This window comes from Doryrhamphus excisus, linkage group LG20, assembly GCF_037039965.1.
Source record: "Doryrhamphus excisus strain RoL-2023G ecotype Guam linkage group LG20, RoL_Dexc_Guam_v1.1, whole genome shotgun sequence".
Classification (NCBI taxonomy): domain Eukaryota; kingdom Metazoa; phylum Chordata; class Actinopteri; order Syngnathiformes; family Syngnathidae; genus Doryrhamphus; species Doryrhamphus excisus.
The window spans coordinates 8,122,045-8,136,963 of record NC_136376.1 but is presented as its reverse complement, the minus strand read 5'-3'; the positions used below and the strand labels follow the sequence as shown (position 1 = coordinate 8,136,963).

The following is a 14,919-nucleotide window of genomic DNA, read 5'->3' as shown; positions in this document are numbered from 1 at the left end:
AGGAATCTAGGAATTTTCTCTTCTGTTATTCCCGTCGTCCATCAATATTTGACCTAAAGCAAACCTCCCAGGAACAGAGGAACCAAGAGTCTGGATAGGACACAAGTGTCAATGGAGGGCATAAGGTCCTTCCCTTAAATTAAAGGAGGCGTTGATCATTAAAGTCACCTGGTTTGAGACCAGCTGGAAAGAAAACTTGCAGTGTCTCAGCTCTCCATGGCATGAGTTTGACACCCGTGGGATCTGATGTTATCAGCGACAGTACGTATGTGTTCTTCAGCTCTCCTGAAGACCTCAAACTAATTTTTTTCCCTCACTAATATTCCTTGAGTGATTATTATTCAGGCACAGAAGCCATGAATTAGAGTCGTATATTTACCTCCAACAGTTCTGTCAGAACATTACAATTTTTATGCCGAGGTCTGGCTATAGTATAAATCACAAGAATACTGTGAAAATATACAAACAAAAAACTGATATTCATTAGTGTCTAGTTACATTTTTCAGAAAATTCATGTCTGCGTGATGGACACATATGAAGACCACCAGCAGTGGTTTCACGTAAGGCTAATCACTGACAGCATCAGGACGGCGGCTCATGTTTACATACGACACGATGGAGCAATTACTTTTAAACAAATAGCATGACTTGAAATGCTGACAGAAATGTCAGTTGTCTGATATTAGAGATGCGGCCCCGTCAGGGGCGGCTATCTTGGCAGACCAGACCAGTGCCCAGTATAGGAGCTCATTCTGTAAGTGGTGGCCTGACGGGTTGCAAATATTGTTGTCACTTCACTTTTTGTCCCTGATTTGAGTTTGTAATGAAATTTAATTAGTGCATAGCTTTTGTGTGCTGCACCCAAAAAAAACCTAATAGCAAAATAAAATAGCAAAGCATTTGTGCAGGATTAAAAATTACACTGATTCTACAATAGGCCCATTTAATATGATTTACTTTATTGATATTCTTGTTAGAAGGCTTAAATAAAATTATTATTATTATTATTTTGTTGTTGGATGAGTCAGTAGTTGGCTTCGTGTTCAGACAGATGTTTTTCCAGCACTTTTCCTTTCCTTTTTCTTTTGTTCTCAGTCTGATCTCACATAGATGATATCATGTGTCCTGAATGTTTATAGCCTCTAATCAGTTGTTAGGTTTAAACAAACATCGCTGAGAGTCCACCAGGCAATATACCCGAGCCTGTCTCTTTTGAACTGACACAGAAGTCGCTTGGAAAAGGAATAACAACATAGCTTTGCTTAACACTATTTTCTACATTTGCATATAGTGTTTAAATCAAAGCATATGTAGGATACTGAACAGTTTTAATTGACACCACCTTGTGGTGATAAATTTGCTCACCGTTATTGTTGCTGACGTCCTGCTTCATGCATGTCTAGAAATATGCACCCTTAATACAATTTGACAAGTTGCCTATTTTAGTTAAAGTTCACGTCAGATATGCGGTGCATAAAACGAGTTCACGAGTGACAGCGAAGATTGTACGGCTCCCAAAAACTACCAAAAGTGGAAAGTGAAAAAAAAACGGGCCACTCTTTATCCAGATGGGGCAAGATTAGGGTAATTCATGCAACATCTAGTTCAACATGTAGTCTTGTCGGCAACCTTTCCCTTTAAATGAGCCATTTTGCCTCTTTTTCTATGTAAGTCAACTTTGAAATAATTTAAACACTGAACTATATAAGCCTTTTTGAGTTGTTCCTGTATGTGTAAAGAGAACATTACAAAATTCTGCTACATTCAACATAAAAAAAGGCACATCAGAGTTCACATATCTTCTTATTAGCGCTGCCCGCTCAATATTGTTTACATCACTTGGCTCTTCACTGGCAATTGAATATGCTTGTCCTGAATTAATTTCATCAGTTTCCCTACCGGTGATGTTTGTTGGCTTTCTATTGGTTTTCTGAATGAGTTCCTGTTTATTTGGAATTTGAAGAATAGACGCTTTGATATTTTATGAGCGATTCTGTCATGTATTTTCCATCTGTGAATAGCTTCCCCCTTCTTATGATCTCATGTGCAGCAACTGTCGTTCAGTTTGGACCATTTATTCTCTTCTTGAAAGTATGTTTGCTCTATTCAACCTTCTGTAGTACAGTAGTTCTCTTTTTTATGCCCATCAGCTGATACTTTTACTGCAGAATTAGTGGTTCAACCTCACCATACCGAGCATCCAGCATATGCAACATACATATTTGTTGTTTTTTTACATGCCAAAGTGTCACATTTAAGTGATGAGTGAGTGTGGGTGTTACTTACACCCACAAAATATAAACGTAACACTTTTGTTTTTGCCTCCATTTTTTATGAGCTTTTATGTGCTCAACAGGTGTGGCATTTCATATCATTATTGCACAGGTGTGCCTTAGGCTGGCCACAATAAAAGGCCACTGAAAAATGTGCACTTTATCTATATTGCGGGTGGCCTGGTGACAGTGGGACTTGTTTTCCTTAACCTTCGGGTTTAATAACAGTGTCGCCATGTTGTGTATTTGCCAGAAAAATAATACAATACCTGAGGGGTACTTACAAAAAAGGAATGTTTATTGACCTCCTTTACAAATGCCTTGAATTTAATACAATATCATTACTATCCGAGATAAAACTTTGATATGTTAGACATTGCAGTGCTGTCAGCTATAGTATAGTATGTTGGATCCCACGCTGTATAGTTTAGGAATAAAATGGTCATCTTGTACAAACCCACACAATCATAAGAAAAAAACAACTGTATACTGACGTATATATATGATTTATTTGGAATAAGTTGGATTTAGACCAGACTCATGCAATGCATTGTATCTAGGTTTTAGTCTTTATTACATGTCAGGATGTTTCAATTTTTGGTTCCAAATGGGATTGATTTTTTTTCATGATCTAAATAATACCCACAGTGTTTAAATCCCGCAGGGAAATAATACTGTGTGTACTTCCATGTGTTTGCAATATGCACAGAGACAAGTGCCCAGTCACCTGCAAATGAATGTCATTTTAATAGCCAGACGCATGGGTTGTTTGGAAGCAGTCTGCCCGCTTGATTATTTGGCCTGACACCCAAACACTACATTTGTCTTCTGAGAACACATTTTGTGTCAGATTGCTTGTTCTTGAATGCATTGGTCGAGTTTATGATGAATGTGTTTATGGGTACAGTATGTGTCCGTTCCGTGTGGGTCCAGATGGCCTTCTTATTCGTTCTTATTCTCGCGCATGATCAGAAATAATTATAATAATACAAAACTATTGGTTTAATTGCACATGAACTGTTCCTGATTAAATTTGTACTCAAAAGGCTTTTGAATTATTCGATTCCTACCAAACAAAGTGTATATATTACAACTTTGCTTGCATAAAAAGTTTGGGTTGTTTCTTGTCAGGCCACTGGTGAATTATTTTGAATCCTCTTTTGTTCACATGGACCATATGGCGAGTTATATTATTGGACCTTCTCAGAGACCATCTATCACTTTGTGGTGTCCTGCTGGGTAAGATTCACAGCCAGATTTCTACTCTCAAAACTGAAGGAGAAGAAAAATAGTTTGAGAAACGGCAGGGAATGGCTGGAAGGAATGAAAATGGAACAGCGAGACAGAGGGAAAAAAAGTGGTACAAAGAGAAAAAAGCATCCATCCATTTTTCGGTGCCGCTTGTCGTCACAATGGTCGCATGCGTATGCTGAAGCCTATCCCAGTTGAGTTAAACAAAAGGCTGGACTGGTTGCCGGGTAATTGCAGAGACAAATAAAGCAATTGTGTCTTGTGAGACCACCAGAGGATACCAAATCTAGCAATTTCATCTTGTTCCCACTCGAAGGCTTAGCTAACATCTGTAGTCAAAAAATATGCCTTCAAAATGTTCTTTGACATATAATCATCAATGTGTCTATGAGAAATAGGCAAAGAAGCTACTTCCTAATTATTCTCTGTCATCAAGATTGCGTCTAAAAACATGGCATTCAGTTATTAAAATAAAAGAAAGTAAAACCATAAAAATTCTTGTCATTGGCAAGGAAACTGTTCAATATCATTTTTATGTAGTTAACTGTTTTGTACATTGGCGTTCTCACATACCCAGCTACTTTTATAACAACACGTTACAACTTTGACTCCTTTTTAGGTGCCTTGTAGATTCTTAGATTAGCACATGGAGGCTCACTTCATTTTGCCTTTTCTGGTTGTGCTTCAATTTTCCCAAGATCAACAACAGATAGTTTTTTTTTTTTGGCTAAGACTGATCAGTCACCGTCTGAAGTTTATGGGTTTATAGGTTTATGGCCTCATTAGTGGATCTATGGAAGTTTAATGTTGGGCGTGCTATCAAATTGTTTTCTGTCGCCTTTGCCAGCACTTTTTTTTCCTGCTTTGCTATTGAAGAGCTTTAATATATTACACTAAGGGTTCAGAATGGAGTCATGATAAGATTAAAGGTTGAGTTCTGTGGGCATCATGTCTTGAATGGATTCAGAAGAAACATCGGTCTCCTATGTTAGAGAAGGAATTTGATGACTTCATGAGAGTGTAATGAAATTCGCTTTGGTCAGAGAGGTGAAGAACAGAATAGATGTGCATTCCCGAAGGGCATATATACAAGACTGCTTGCAGTGGCCCAAGACAGAGAAAGATGCAAGTGAAACCTTTCCCTGTGGCTATGAACCACTGCTTTGAGTGTCTTGAGCTGACACCTCTAACCAAGAGCAGATGGTTGACTCACTTCACTTGCCCAAGTCCTGGCATAAGAGGGTCTGATGCTTCCAGAGTGCCCTGCTTGCAATCCAAAAACAGTCCAGATCAGCATTGGTAGTGGCCCCTCCATATACAGTAAGACATGGGATACAAGAAGGAGAAGAGAGGCACACCAACCCAGCCAACTTCACTCTAAAGCCATTCTGTTGTAATGTATGTAATGTATGTAATGTAAACTCTTGCCCCTCGTCACAAGTCATCAATATAACTGTCTAATTAGTTATTGTGCCCTTGAGCCAAGAATAGCTACATTGCCATTTGTGTTTTGTCAACAGCAGACCTCTACTTTTAGTAGATATTTGAACAGGAACAATTGAAAACCCTAAATCTGGGGTCTCAAACATGCGGCCCACAGCCCAAATATGACCTGCAGGACACTAGTTTGAGACCCCCACCTTGATATGAAAGTTCAATGTTAGTGCGGCCCGCGCAAATTTGATATGGATGCTGTATGGTATCATGTACCCAGAAAAAATTATTACGTTTGATTAATGTTCATGTTGAAGGTTAAATAACTGTTAATAGTTATCCTCCCTATCAGTGTGGAAGTGGTAAGTTTTTGGTTATTTAAGTTTAAAGGAAATAACTTGAGGGCTACCGTTTAGGTCACTAACTCTCTAGTTTGTGAGTTAGCATGTGTCTCAAAACCCTGCAGTTGCGCAATATGTTGTAAATAAAAATAAATGTGCCTATAGTCGTGTTTTGTCATGTCTACAGGGCTCTAAAATGCTTTGTTAATTTGAATCTGAAAAAAATAATTTGTCTACCCACCAACTATATGTGGTTTCTTATGTTTTTATTATTTGCCGTTTTATTATTATTATTATATTTATTTATTACTGATTGATTGATTTTCTTTATTCTTGATTTGTTTATTTATTTTTCATCTTATTTTGTGTAGAAAAATAAAAATTAAGATATTTGAGAACAGTGGAATGTTTTATCAGAGCTTTTATTGTAGAAAATCGGAACCAAAGCAATGTTTATTCATTTTTCTGTTTTTAATAAATGCGTTTTTTTTTTTTTTTTTGGAAAACCTGATGCGGCCCAGTCTCACCCAGACCCGAGCTCCAGTGGCCCCCAAGTAAATTGAGTTTGAGACCCCTGCCCTAAATTGTCCATAGGCATGAATGTCATTGTTTTTTTTTGTCTGTATGTACCCTGCAATTGGCAGGCGACCAGTCCAGGGTGTACCCTACCTCTCACCCTAAGCCAGCTGGGATAGGCTCCAGCTTACTGGATGGATCGGTGTATATTTAGAACATGAAATATGTCTGAAAACCTTAAGATGAAGACAGTTAAAAGAAATGCATTTTGTCCCTGGCAATGTTTCCTCTACAAATACACGTCTTTGCTTTGATACTGATATTTTTCTTTTGTCAGACCATTCTTTGTGCAGCTCTTTAAATGTGTTGAAAAGTAGGCCCGAGTACACGGCCAACATACAACACGTATATAGTCCATATGTTTTTAATGGAACACATTTATCAAGCAGTTAAGAAGAAACAAATGTGTGTAGGTGTTTGTGTATTCTGTGCATCAGCCGAGGACCTGCTAGTGAAACTACTACTACAGTAGTACAAATGACTATTTAACAATACCGAAACACAATGAGTCCTGAGTCATCAAATATTGATGCAAATCCTGTCCAGAAAAATCAAATGGTACATAACAAAAAGTTCAAATAGAGAGCAAAAGTTATATGCCAGTGCGTCCACATTAGTGTGCAAATGGACTGACAATCTTATTGTAATGCATCGTTAGGCACTTGAAAGAAGTGGAAACACTGCAGGAGCACACAAGGAGCACATGGATCAAGACTTATTTGTTAAGGTGTATGCTTGGAAAAGGTCCCAATCTCTTTCCTCAACAACATCTGGCAAGGACATCCATCAAAGTGCTGGGCTCAGTCCCACTTTTATCATTATGAGTTCTTAGAGAAATGCAAGTGGGGCTTAGGAGTGAAGACTTATGAGTGGCGAGCTTGTTGTCTCAGTTAAGACACGGGCCCCCCTATGGTTTTCATCCTACACCTGCCTGACATTTTGACATGATTTACTGCTGCTTAATCTTTTTCTATGAGACAAAGATTATTGATTATGACTTCATTCATTCATTTTCTACCACTTTTTCCTCATGAAGTGGGTGCTGGAGCCTATCCCAGCTGTCTTCAGGCGAGGGGCGGGGTACACCCTGGACTGGTCGGCAGCCAATCACAGGGCACATATAGACAAACAACCATTCACACTCACATTCATACCTATGGACAATTTGGAGTCGGATTAGCATGTTTTTGGAATGTGGGAGGAAACCAGAGTACCCGGAGAATGGGGAGAACATGCAAACTCCACACAGAGATGGCCAAGGGTGGAATCGAACCCTGGTCCTCCTAGCTGTGAGGTCTGCGCGCTAACCACTTGTCCGCTGTGCCGTGTTTGATTATGACTTAATATCTAATATTTCAAGTAGTACATTTGCAACACTTTGAATAATTTCATAGTACAATATAAAGCCATACTCATATGCCTTGGTGTTAATTGATGCTTTATTGATGTGAGTGAGGTGATTACAGTGGAAAAAGGGGAGTTTGGGATTACTATGTGTTTGCTTTGCTGGCCTGCTTGCAGGATCTGGTCCTCATATCCCTAAGGGTCACAAAGCCTGAGATGAAACATACTATACTGATAACGTTGCAATGTCCAACATATCCCCAAACAAATGTATTACTTGGTATAGTAATGATATTTGACTGTGGTTAATTTCACGCCATTTGTATAACAGTTAAATCAACATTCCTTCCGTGAACAAGTATTCAGTGATTTGAACGACATTCCCAGGCAGGTTTCCCATAAAAAGTGCTGCTGGGTTTATTTAAGTTCAGACCCTTTGATGGTCCAGGAGCAGGCACGCCGTTGGCCACTTAGTTTTTTTGTTTCACTCCATCTGCCTGGAGGACTGTTGTTTCTCTGCAATTTTACAGCAATCAGTGCTCACTTACAGCATTAGCAGAGGTGTGTGACTAGATGGTTAACAGGATAAAAGGTGAGACTTTACAACCGCCCTCTCAGAAGATGATTGCCGTACTAATCTGTGATTATAAAAACATCAGGTGTGGCTCTTTACAACCTTGCATTTACCTGCTATTTATTGGAAAAGGGACTGAAAAGCTACTGTATGCTTGTCTGACACTACACATTTGCCAAGAAATCGTCCACTTAAAGGGTGGTTTGTGTAATTCCTAGCAACAATGGAGGAAATTTGTATTGGAACGAAAACAAAATAATAAACATCTTAATTGACACATAGAAGAATAAAGAATATTGTTTCACAAACAATGAGCTAGTCAGTGCTTTGGCCATCAATATCAGCCTGATGTGTTGTGATTATGCAAACAACCTTTTTTGATATGACAATCTTATTGTTTTTAGTTCATTCAGTGAATAATTTTCTTATTTTCTGTTATTTTGTTCATTTAATCTGATCAACAAATAACATCATATTTTTTGCTGGATGTCACACCTCGTTTCTAAACTAGCCATACACATTTGTATCCAAAGCCTTATTTTTCTATTTGGAATGAAACCACATGTATTTGCCCCCGTGCAACCTGCTTCAACAGCAAGTTCTAAACCAGGGGTCTCAAACTCAATTTACCTGGGGGCCACCAAAGCTAGGTTCTGGGTGAAGCCGGGCCGCATCAGGTTTAAAAAAAAAAACCCAAAACGCATTTATTAAAAACTGGAAAAAAAATCAATGAAAAAAAACATCTTCAATGCTTTTGCTTCTGCTATACCCTACACTTTTTCAGTACTTTGGTTCCGGTTTTCCACACCAAAATATCTGATAAAACATTCCACTGTTCTCAAATATCTTAATTTTTATTTTCTATACACAAAATAAGATAAAAAAAATAAATAAACAAATTAAGAATAAAGACAATAAATCAATCAATCAGTAATAAATAAGTAAAATAATAATAAAACATCAAAGAAAAACGTAAGAAACCACATACAGTTGGTAGAGAAATTATTTTTTTCAAATTCAAATGTATAGCATTAACAGTTATTTAACCTTTAACATGAACATTAATGAAGCTTAATAATTTTACCCAATTAGCAAGTTAGCATCGTGCTCAGTTCCATCTGGGAGCAGCGTCGTAACCTTAACAACATGTTTGATGAGATGCTTTATCTTGACGTGTATTTTCCGTTTTATTCCAAATCATTTCCTGCATTTATTTGTACCCAGCGTCATAAGCCTTTAGCTTCATTGATAATCCAAAGCAAAACAAGGCGGGGTAACAGGGTAGGGTTGTGGATCCGGTTGTGTCCAGCTTTAAGCTATCATTTCAACATTAAACTTTGGTATCAAGGTGGGGGCCTCAAACTAGCGTCTTGTGGGCCGCATTTGGCCCGCGGGCCGCGAGTTTGAGACCCCTGGTCTAAACCAACAAAAGGCAGCTGATCTTCTTTTGTCCAAGTGTCTGTGTTTGATTTATATGTCAAGGGCAAAGTATGTTAACAAATACCACTCATCAGACTCATATGTCTTGCCGCATCTCATGCTGGGCACACAGATAATTTACAAACTCAAGTCCAGTCACAGCAAATTAGTAAATAGGAGGTTATATCACTCTGACACTTTCATTTACGTTCAGTACATGCACGCTCCACTTTTTCCACTATATAAAAATGAGAAACATGTGCTTACCCCATATATTGCATTCTTCTAATATACAGAAGTGGTTTGACCTGATTGGTTTCACTGGACTGGAACCACCCTGCATGAAAGAAGAGACCATGCCGTGCTGTATGTTTTGAAACACACGGCCAGTGAGTTCTGTGTAATATGCTTGTGTAGTCATATGGAACTATATTAGAACCACATTTAGTCGTCTGTGCTACTTTTAACATTGCGTCAAGCCAACATTAAAATGATTAAATTACATAATTTTAAAGTTCACTTTTGATGCACGTTGAATTTGTATTTGTTGTGATTCCTCTGTGTTGTTGCACCTTTCCAAGAAATTTAAAGTAAGTAGTTTCAGCGTACTGTAATATTTCTGCTCTGGCAGATGTTAACTGTAATTAACATTGTCAAATCTTTGCCAAAATCAGTGCGGTCACTTTCAGTACATGTAATTCCTGATGCTAGAGTAAATCTTTGGCATCCTAAGATATGGACTAATGATCGACAGTATGCACAAACGAGAATGAAGGCCCCGAAGCAGATGTTGTCCCCTGCCTGCCCAGTTCAGGAGCATTCCTGTCTGATTGGACTTTTAAAGCAAGCCAGAACTTGGAAGGACCACATCAAATCTGAAACCATTTTTTTTTGTGTGCCAGTTTTCATTTCTGTGTTTGGAGTGTTTGACTCCAAGAAGTGCTCTTGTACGCTTGATTCGCTTTTTTTTTTTTAACATCTACTCTGTAACTCAGTACTTTCCCAATGTAATTAGGAAAATAAAATTATGTCAAAAATACAGTGGTTCCCCGCACATTCACCATTCAGCATTCCAGTCCAGGAAAAGTATGTTTTTTGGTCAAAAAATATTTTTATTTGACAATAGGCTCTTTTTTTCCACAGAAAACTCATCAAATTTACCCTAAGTCAGGGATGATTTACTTTGTAAATATATAACACCACCAGTAAAATATGCAACATACATGACATGTACCACTGAAAAAAGTCCACAATTCAGCATTCCAGTCCAGGAAAAGTATGGTTTTTGGTCAAAAAATATTTTTATTTGACAATAGGCTCTTTTTATCCACAGAAAACTCATCAAATTTATCCTAAGTCAGGGAGGATTTACTTATAATATGTAACAAGACCAGTAAAATATGCAACATACATGACATGTACCACTGAAAAAAGTCCACAATTTATACATGTTTCTATCTTTATTCTTAATATACTGAAAGACTTTAAAAACACAATTTTTGTTGTGCATGTTCTTTTGGGCCATGACGTTTGATTTGTAGTCTGTGTGTTTTGAGTGCAAACTTTCATTGTCCCATAGTGAAGAATTGTTGACCATACCGTATACATACTCATATTAAATTGAGAAGTCGAGTGCTCTGGAGCTGGAATTAATCTAGTCACTATCTAACAATAGTCTAACAGTCATCCTTACTGCAAATGTTGATCTGAAATCAAAGAAAAACATCAACGTCAAGGTAGCAGAAGGGCTAGGGAGCTCAGGGGCAGTGTGTCACAAATAGACATATTATTTGTAGCTGTCTCAATTACCCAACGATTTTGCCCATTCGCTCATGGTCCCAGATGTAACTCCCACAACAAGCGGTGACCTACTAAATATACGTTTATCAGCTATGATATACATGCATCTGACAAAGAACGATATCCTATCCTATGAAAACACGCAACTTCAAAAGCGGCCGTTTGAGCGCTTCCTCTCTTAAAAGTGGAGTGAAATTATAGGTTGTTCGGCACGTTTGGTGGTCATAAACAGGCTCTAGGGACATGTTACTGTTAGAACATCATAAAATGTCAATTTTGCCCAATAGGAGACCTTTAAAATAATTGGCGGGGAACGGGATGCAGCTACCAGGCTACTGAATGGCTGAACCATAAATTTATTCCAGCAGATTACTAAATCCAATCTGAAGTCTTCTTAATTGCTAAAACTGCATTTGTTGTAATATTGCAGTAATATTGAATGTCATTGAACACATCTGATTAGTTGTCTGGTTTATGTGGGTGGCGTTGAAGAACTTGTTGTTTATCATAGCAGCATGTGCGTGAGTGTCTGCTTCTTTTAGCGTCCAATAGCGAATTTGCAGAACTGTCGAAATGAGGCGTAACATTGACTGCTGTTGCTGGATTTTCTGGTTCACACGACTGGCCTTTCTATCAGATAGACAGCTTGACATGATCCAGACTACACTCTCAGCCCCACACACACACACACACACACACACACACACATAAGGACGGCGTTCTGACTTTGTCCTGCTTATTCGCGTCTGCACCAATTGTTGACGTTTGTGCCTAAATGAGAACATCACAATATCTAAGACAGGCTTTCATTGTTTGGTAGGAATGTGTAAAAATTGTTTTGACAAGAGATTTCAAAGCAGCTAATGATTCATGACATTATTGGATGTAATTGAGTGTTTGTTACTTTTCAGCATTAAAATAGTGGCAGTTTTATGTTCGATGCATGAAGTGCTTGTGTCTGTGTTTGTGAAACACTTCATCATTTGAGCCGTGACGCTGGAAATCCACTTAGGGTTTACCATATATCTTACTTATCATCTTAATCAGCTCAGTATCTCATATACGTTCATGTGCATATGCACAGATTCACAGTGTCATCGCATGACTTATGTTTGGCTGAGATCACATATTAGCTTGAGGTCTTTGTAGTGTCTGCATGGGAGTACTTTCATGTTGGCCCCAAGTGAGGGTGGAGTGGTCCAGCATTGTTTTGTCTGAAGAAAGCAAATGATGCTGTGCAAAGCAAATGAGAACTCCACTTCACTGGCCGGTAACACAATCTCTTGTCTTCAGGCTAGTAGCTGTTGTTTGTGTGCTCAACCAAAACAGACACTATAGCATATGCTCACCAACAGGCTAACCAAGGATTAACAACCATTAAAACGATAGCTGGGTTCCCAGGGAATCAAGTTATTGTTCGTTCCATTTACTTGCTAATGTATGTCAACTTCAAACATCCTGTTGAGATGTGACATTATAAATTAAAAGTCCTGAAATTCCACAAATTAATACATGAAGTACCTCCAGTTAAATATCTCTTGATGCTACACAGGATTTTTGTGACTATTTTAGCTGTTTAGTGTGTTTACTGTTTGATTTAGTCATTTTAGGCTTTTTCTGCTCAGATTACAACAAATCTGCAATCATACCGTCTTCAAATATATACTTCAGTTTAGTTTAACCACAGAAGGAAGATGTTTATAGCTGCTGTTATATTAATCTGGATGGTTAACAATGACATGAAAAATGATTTGCAACTACAACAGTCTATTTACTGACTCTATGACTCTATTTACGCTTCAAATCAAAATGTGAGAATGAGGTGACTCTGCAACCCTCTGGTCTGCATCCTCATCAGTCATTAAAGTTATTTTTTTTATTTTTGTGATTTTACAATAAATGTTCAATGCAGTACATTCAAAATATTATACAGCATAAATATTAATATCACATACCTGTACTCCGATGCCCCTGACCCGTAGCACTCATCACAAATAAACCCATTTGACTCGGAATCGGTCATGCATAAATTTCTGATCGGAGCATTGCTACATATATAATATGAAAATACCGTATCCTATAATATGAAAATTTTATCATAATAAACATTAATTAATTATGAATTAATTACTGTCAATCGATTAAAATATTTAATTATGATTAATTATATTCATTCATTCATTCATTTTCTACCGCTTTTCCTCATGAGGGTCGTTGGGGGTGCTGGAGCCTATCCCAGCTGTCTTCAGGCGAGAGGCGGGGTACACCCTGGACTGTTCGCCAGCCAATCACAGGGCACATATAGACAAACAACCATTCACACTCACATTCATACCATGTTTTTGGAATGTGGGAGGAAACCGGAGTACCCGGAGAAAACCCACGCATGCACGGGGAGAACATGCAAACTCCACACAGAGATGGCCGAGGGTGGAATTGAACCCTGGTCTCCTAACTGTGAGGTCTGCGCACTAACCACTCTACACCGTGCCGCCCATGATTAATCATATACAACTCATAATTAATCACAATTCATCACAGATAGAAAAAAGATATATGATATATAATCAGATTGCAATAATGTACGTATGTTTTACAGATTTGTTGAAAATCTTCTGGTAAAGATCTCCGGTAGGCATGTTCTGCAATGCTTTTGTCTTCACTGCACAATTTGACAGGCTCAGCTGGTGTGGAACTCTGGGTTGAAGGCAAAATGTAATGGGAAACACACCAGTCAAGTGAGAGGGTCAGAAGTCAAGGCAATATTTATGTTATTGTAATAACCTCAAGCGGTTCAAATTTCAAAACAAGAGTCTGAAATATCCAGGCACTTAAACAATCCACTTTTATTATGCATTATTACGCTGAATTAAAATCCTTATCCTTTCTTGAATTGTTGGAAGTCAGTGCACATAAGCAGCACTTTGTTACTACTCCAGGGAATTTGCTTGGGAAAATAACTGATAGTCATGTGAATAAATCAATATTCACGGAACACAAGATTTCACAACCACAACAAAAACCAAAGTTACGGCCCAGTTATATTTTAAAATGATCCAAATAAAGAGCATGCAGTGAAGGCAATGGATGCAATAAAAAAGAATCAAAGTTACAACTGCTTTGTGGCTTTTTCCCAGCCAGGTCTTTAGACAAATTGTACAACTTTGCCGACTGTGCCGGTCTGCACCTGATTCTGGGCCTCAACGCGCTGCAAAGAAACCCCGACAACTCCTGGAACACTTCCTCTACTCTGAGCCTCCTCAAGTACAGTGCTGGCAAGAAATACAACGTCTCCTGGGAGCTGGGCAGCGGTCAGTACAACACTGCTTACTAAATGTATACTTTGTCAATCAATACCATAGTTTAATATGACCTACTTTTCTTTACTTGTATAGGCAGCACATGTGCTCACTTACTCAATACACAATACATAATATTTTACAAATATATAAATATCTTAATAAATATATATAAATGTCTTTTACCTGTATGCTGATTTGTATGCCGAGGTTTTTTTTAACAGTCCCACACTGTACTCCTTCATCTAAGAGTCTAGTTTGGAGTTGTCCCCCCCCCCCCCCATTATGCAAATTTCCCCACTGAGAGACGAATAAAGGCATATCATTCATTCATTCATTCATATAAATATATATATATTTTATAAATATACATGTATATTTTAAATGAATACTTCTATAAAGATGCAGCTCTTTTGCTTTTGCAAAGCCACAATGTTTAAATATCATTCGACTGTTCAGGTGGAGCCAATGAAGTTGTGATTTTAATTGTAGGAGTCCTCAAATTATTACTAACCATATCCTCAACTGAGAAACTGAGAAAACTGAGAAAAGCAAGTTATTAAATATAAAATAGCGGACCTGTTTTCTGCTTATTGTATCCAGCCAG

The 14,919-nt window shown here is 38.0% G+C and overlaps 1 protein-coding gene across 2 annotated transcripts in view; it reads left to right on the top strand.

Moving 5' to 3' along the window:
* hpse2 (heparanase 2) overlaps nucleotides 1–14,919 on the top strand; it is a 49,670-nt gene that overhangs the window by 13,149 nt on the left and 21,602 nt on the right. For both annotated transcript variants that reach the window (XM_058058277.2, XM_078799412.1), the window contains one exon: nucleotides 14,151–14,324. In XM_058058277.2, coding sequence (XP_057914260.2) covers nucleotides 14,151–14,324 — 174 coding nt within the window. The remainder of the gene's footprint in view (nucleotides 1–14,150; nucleotides 14,325–14,919) is intronic.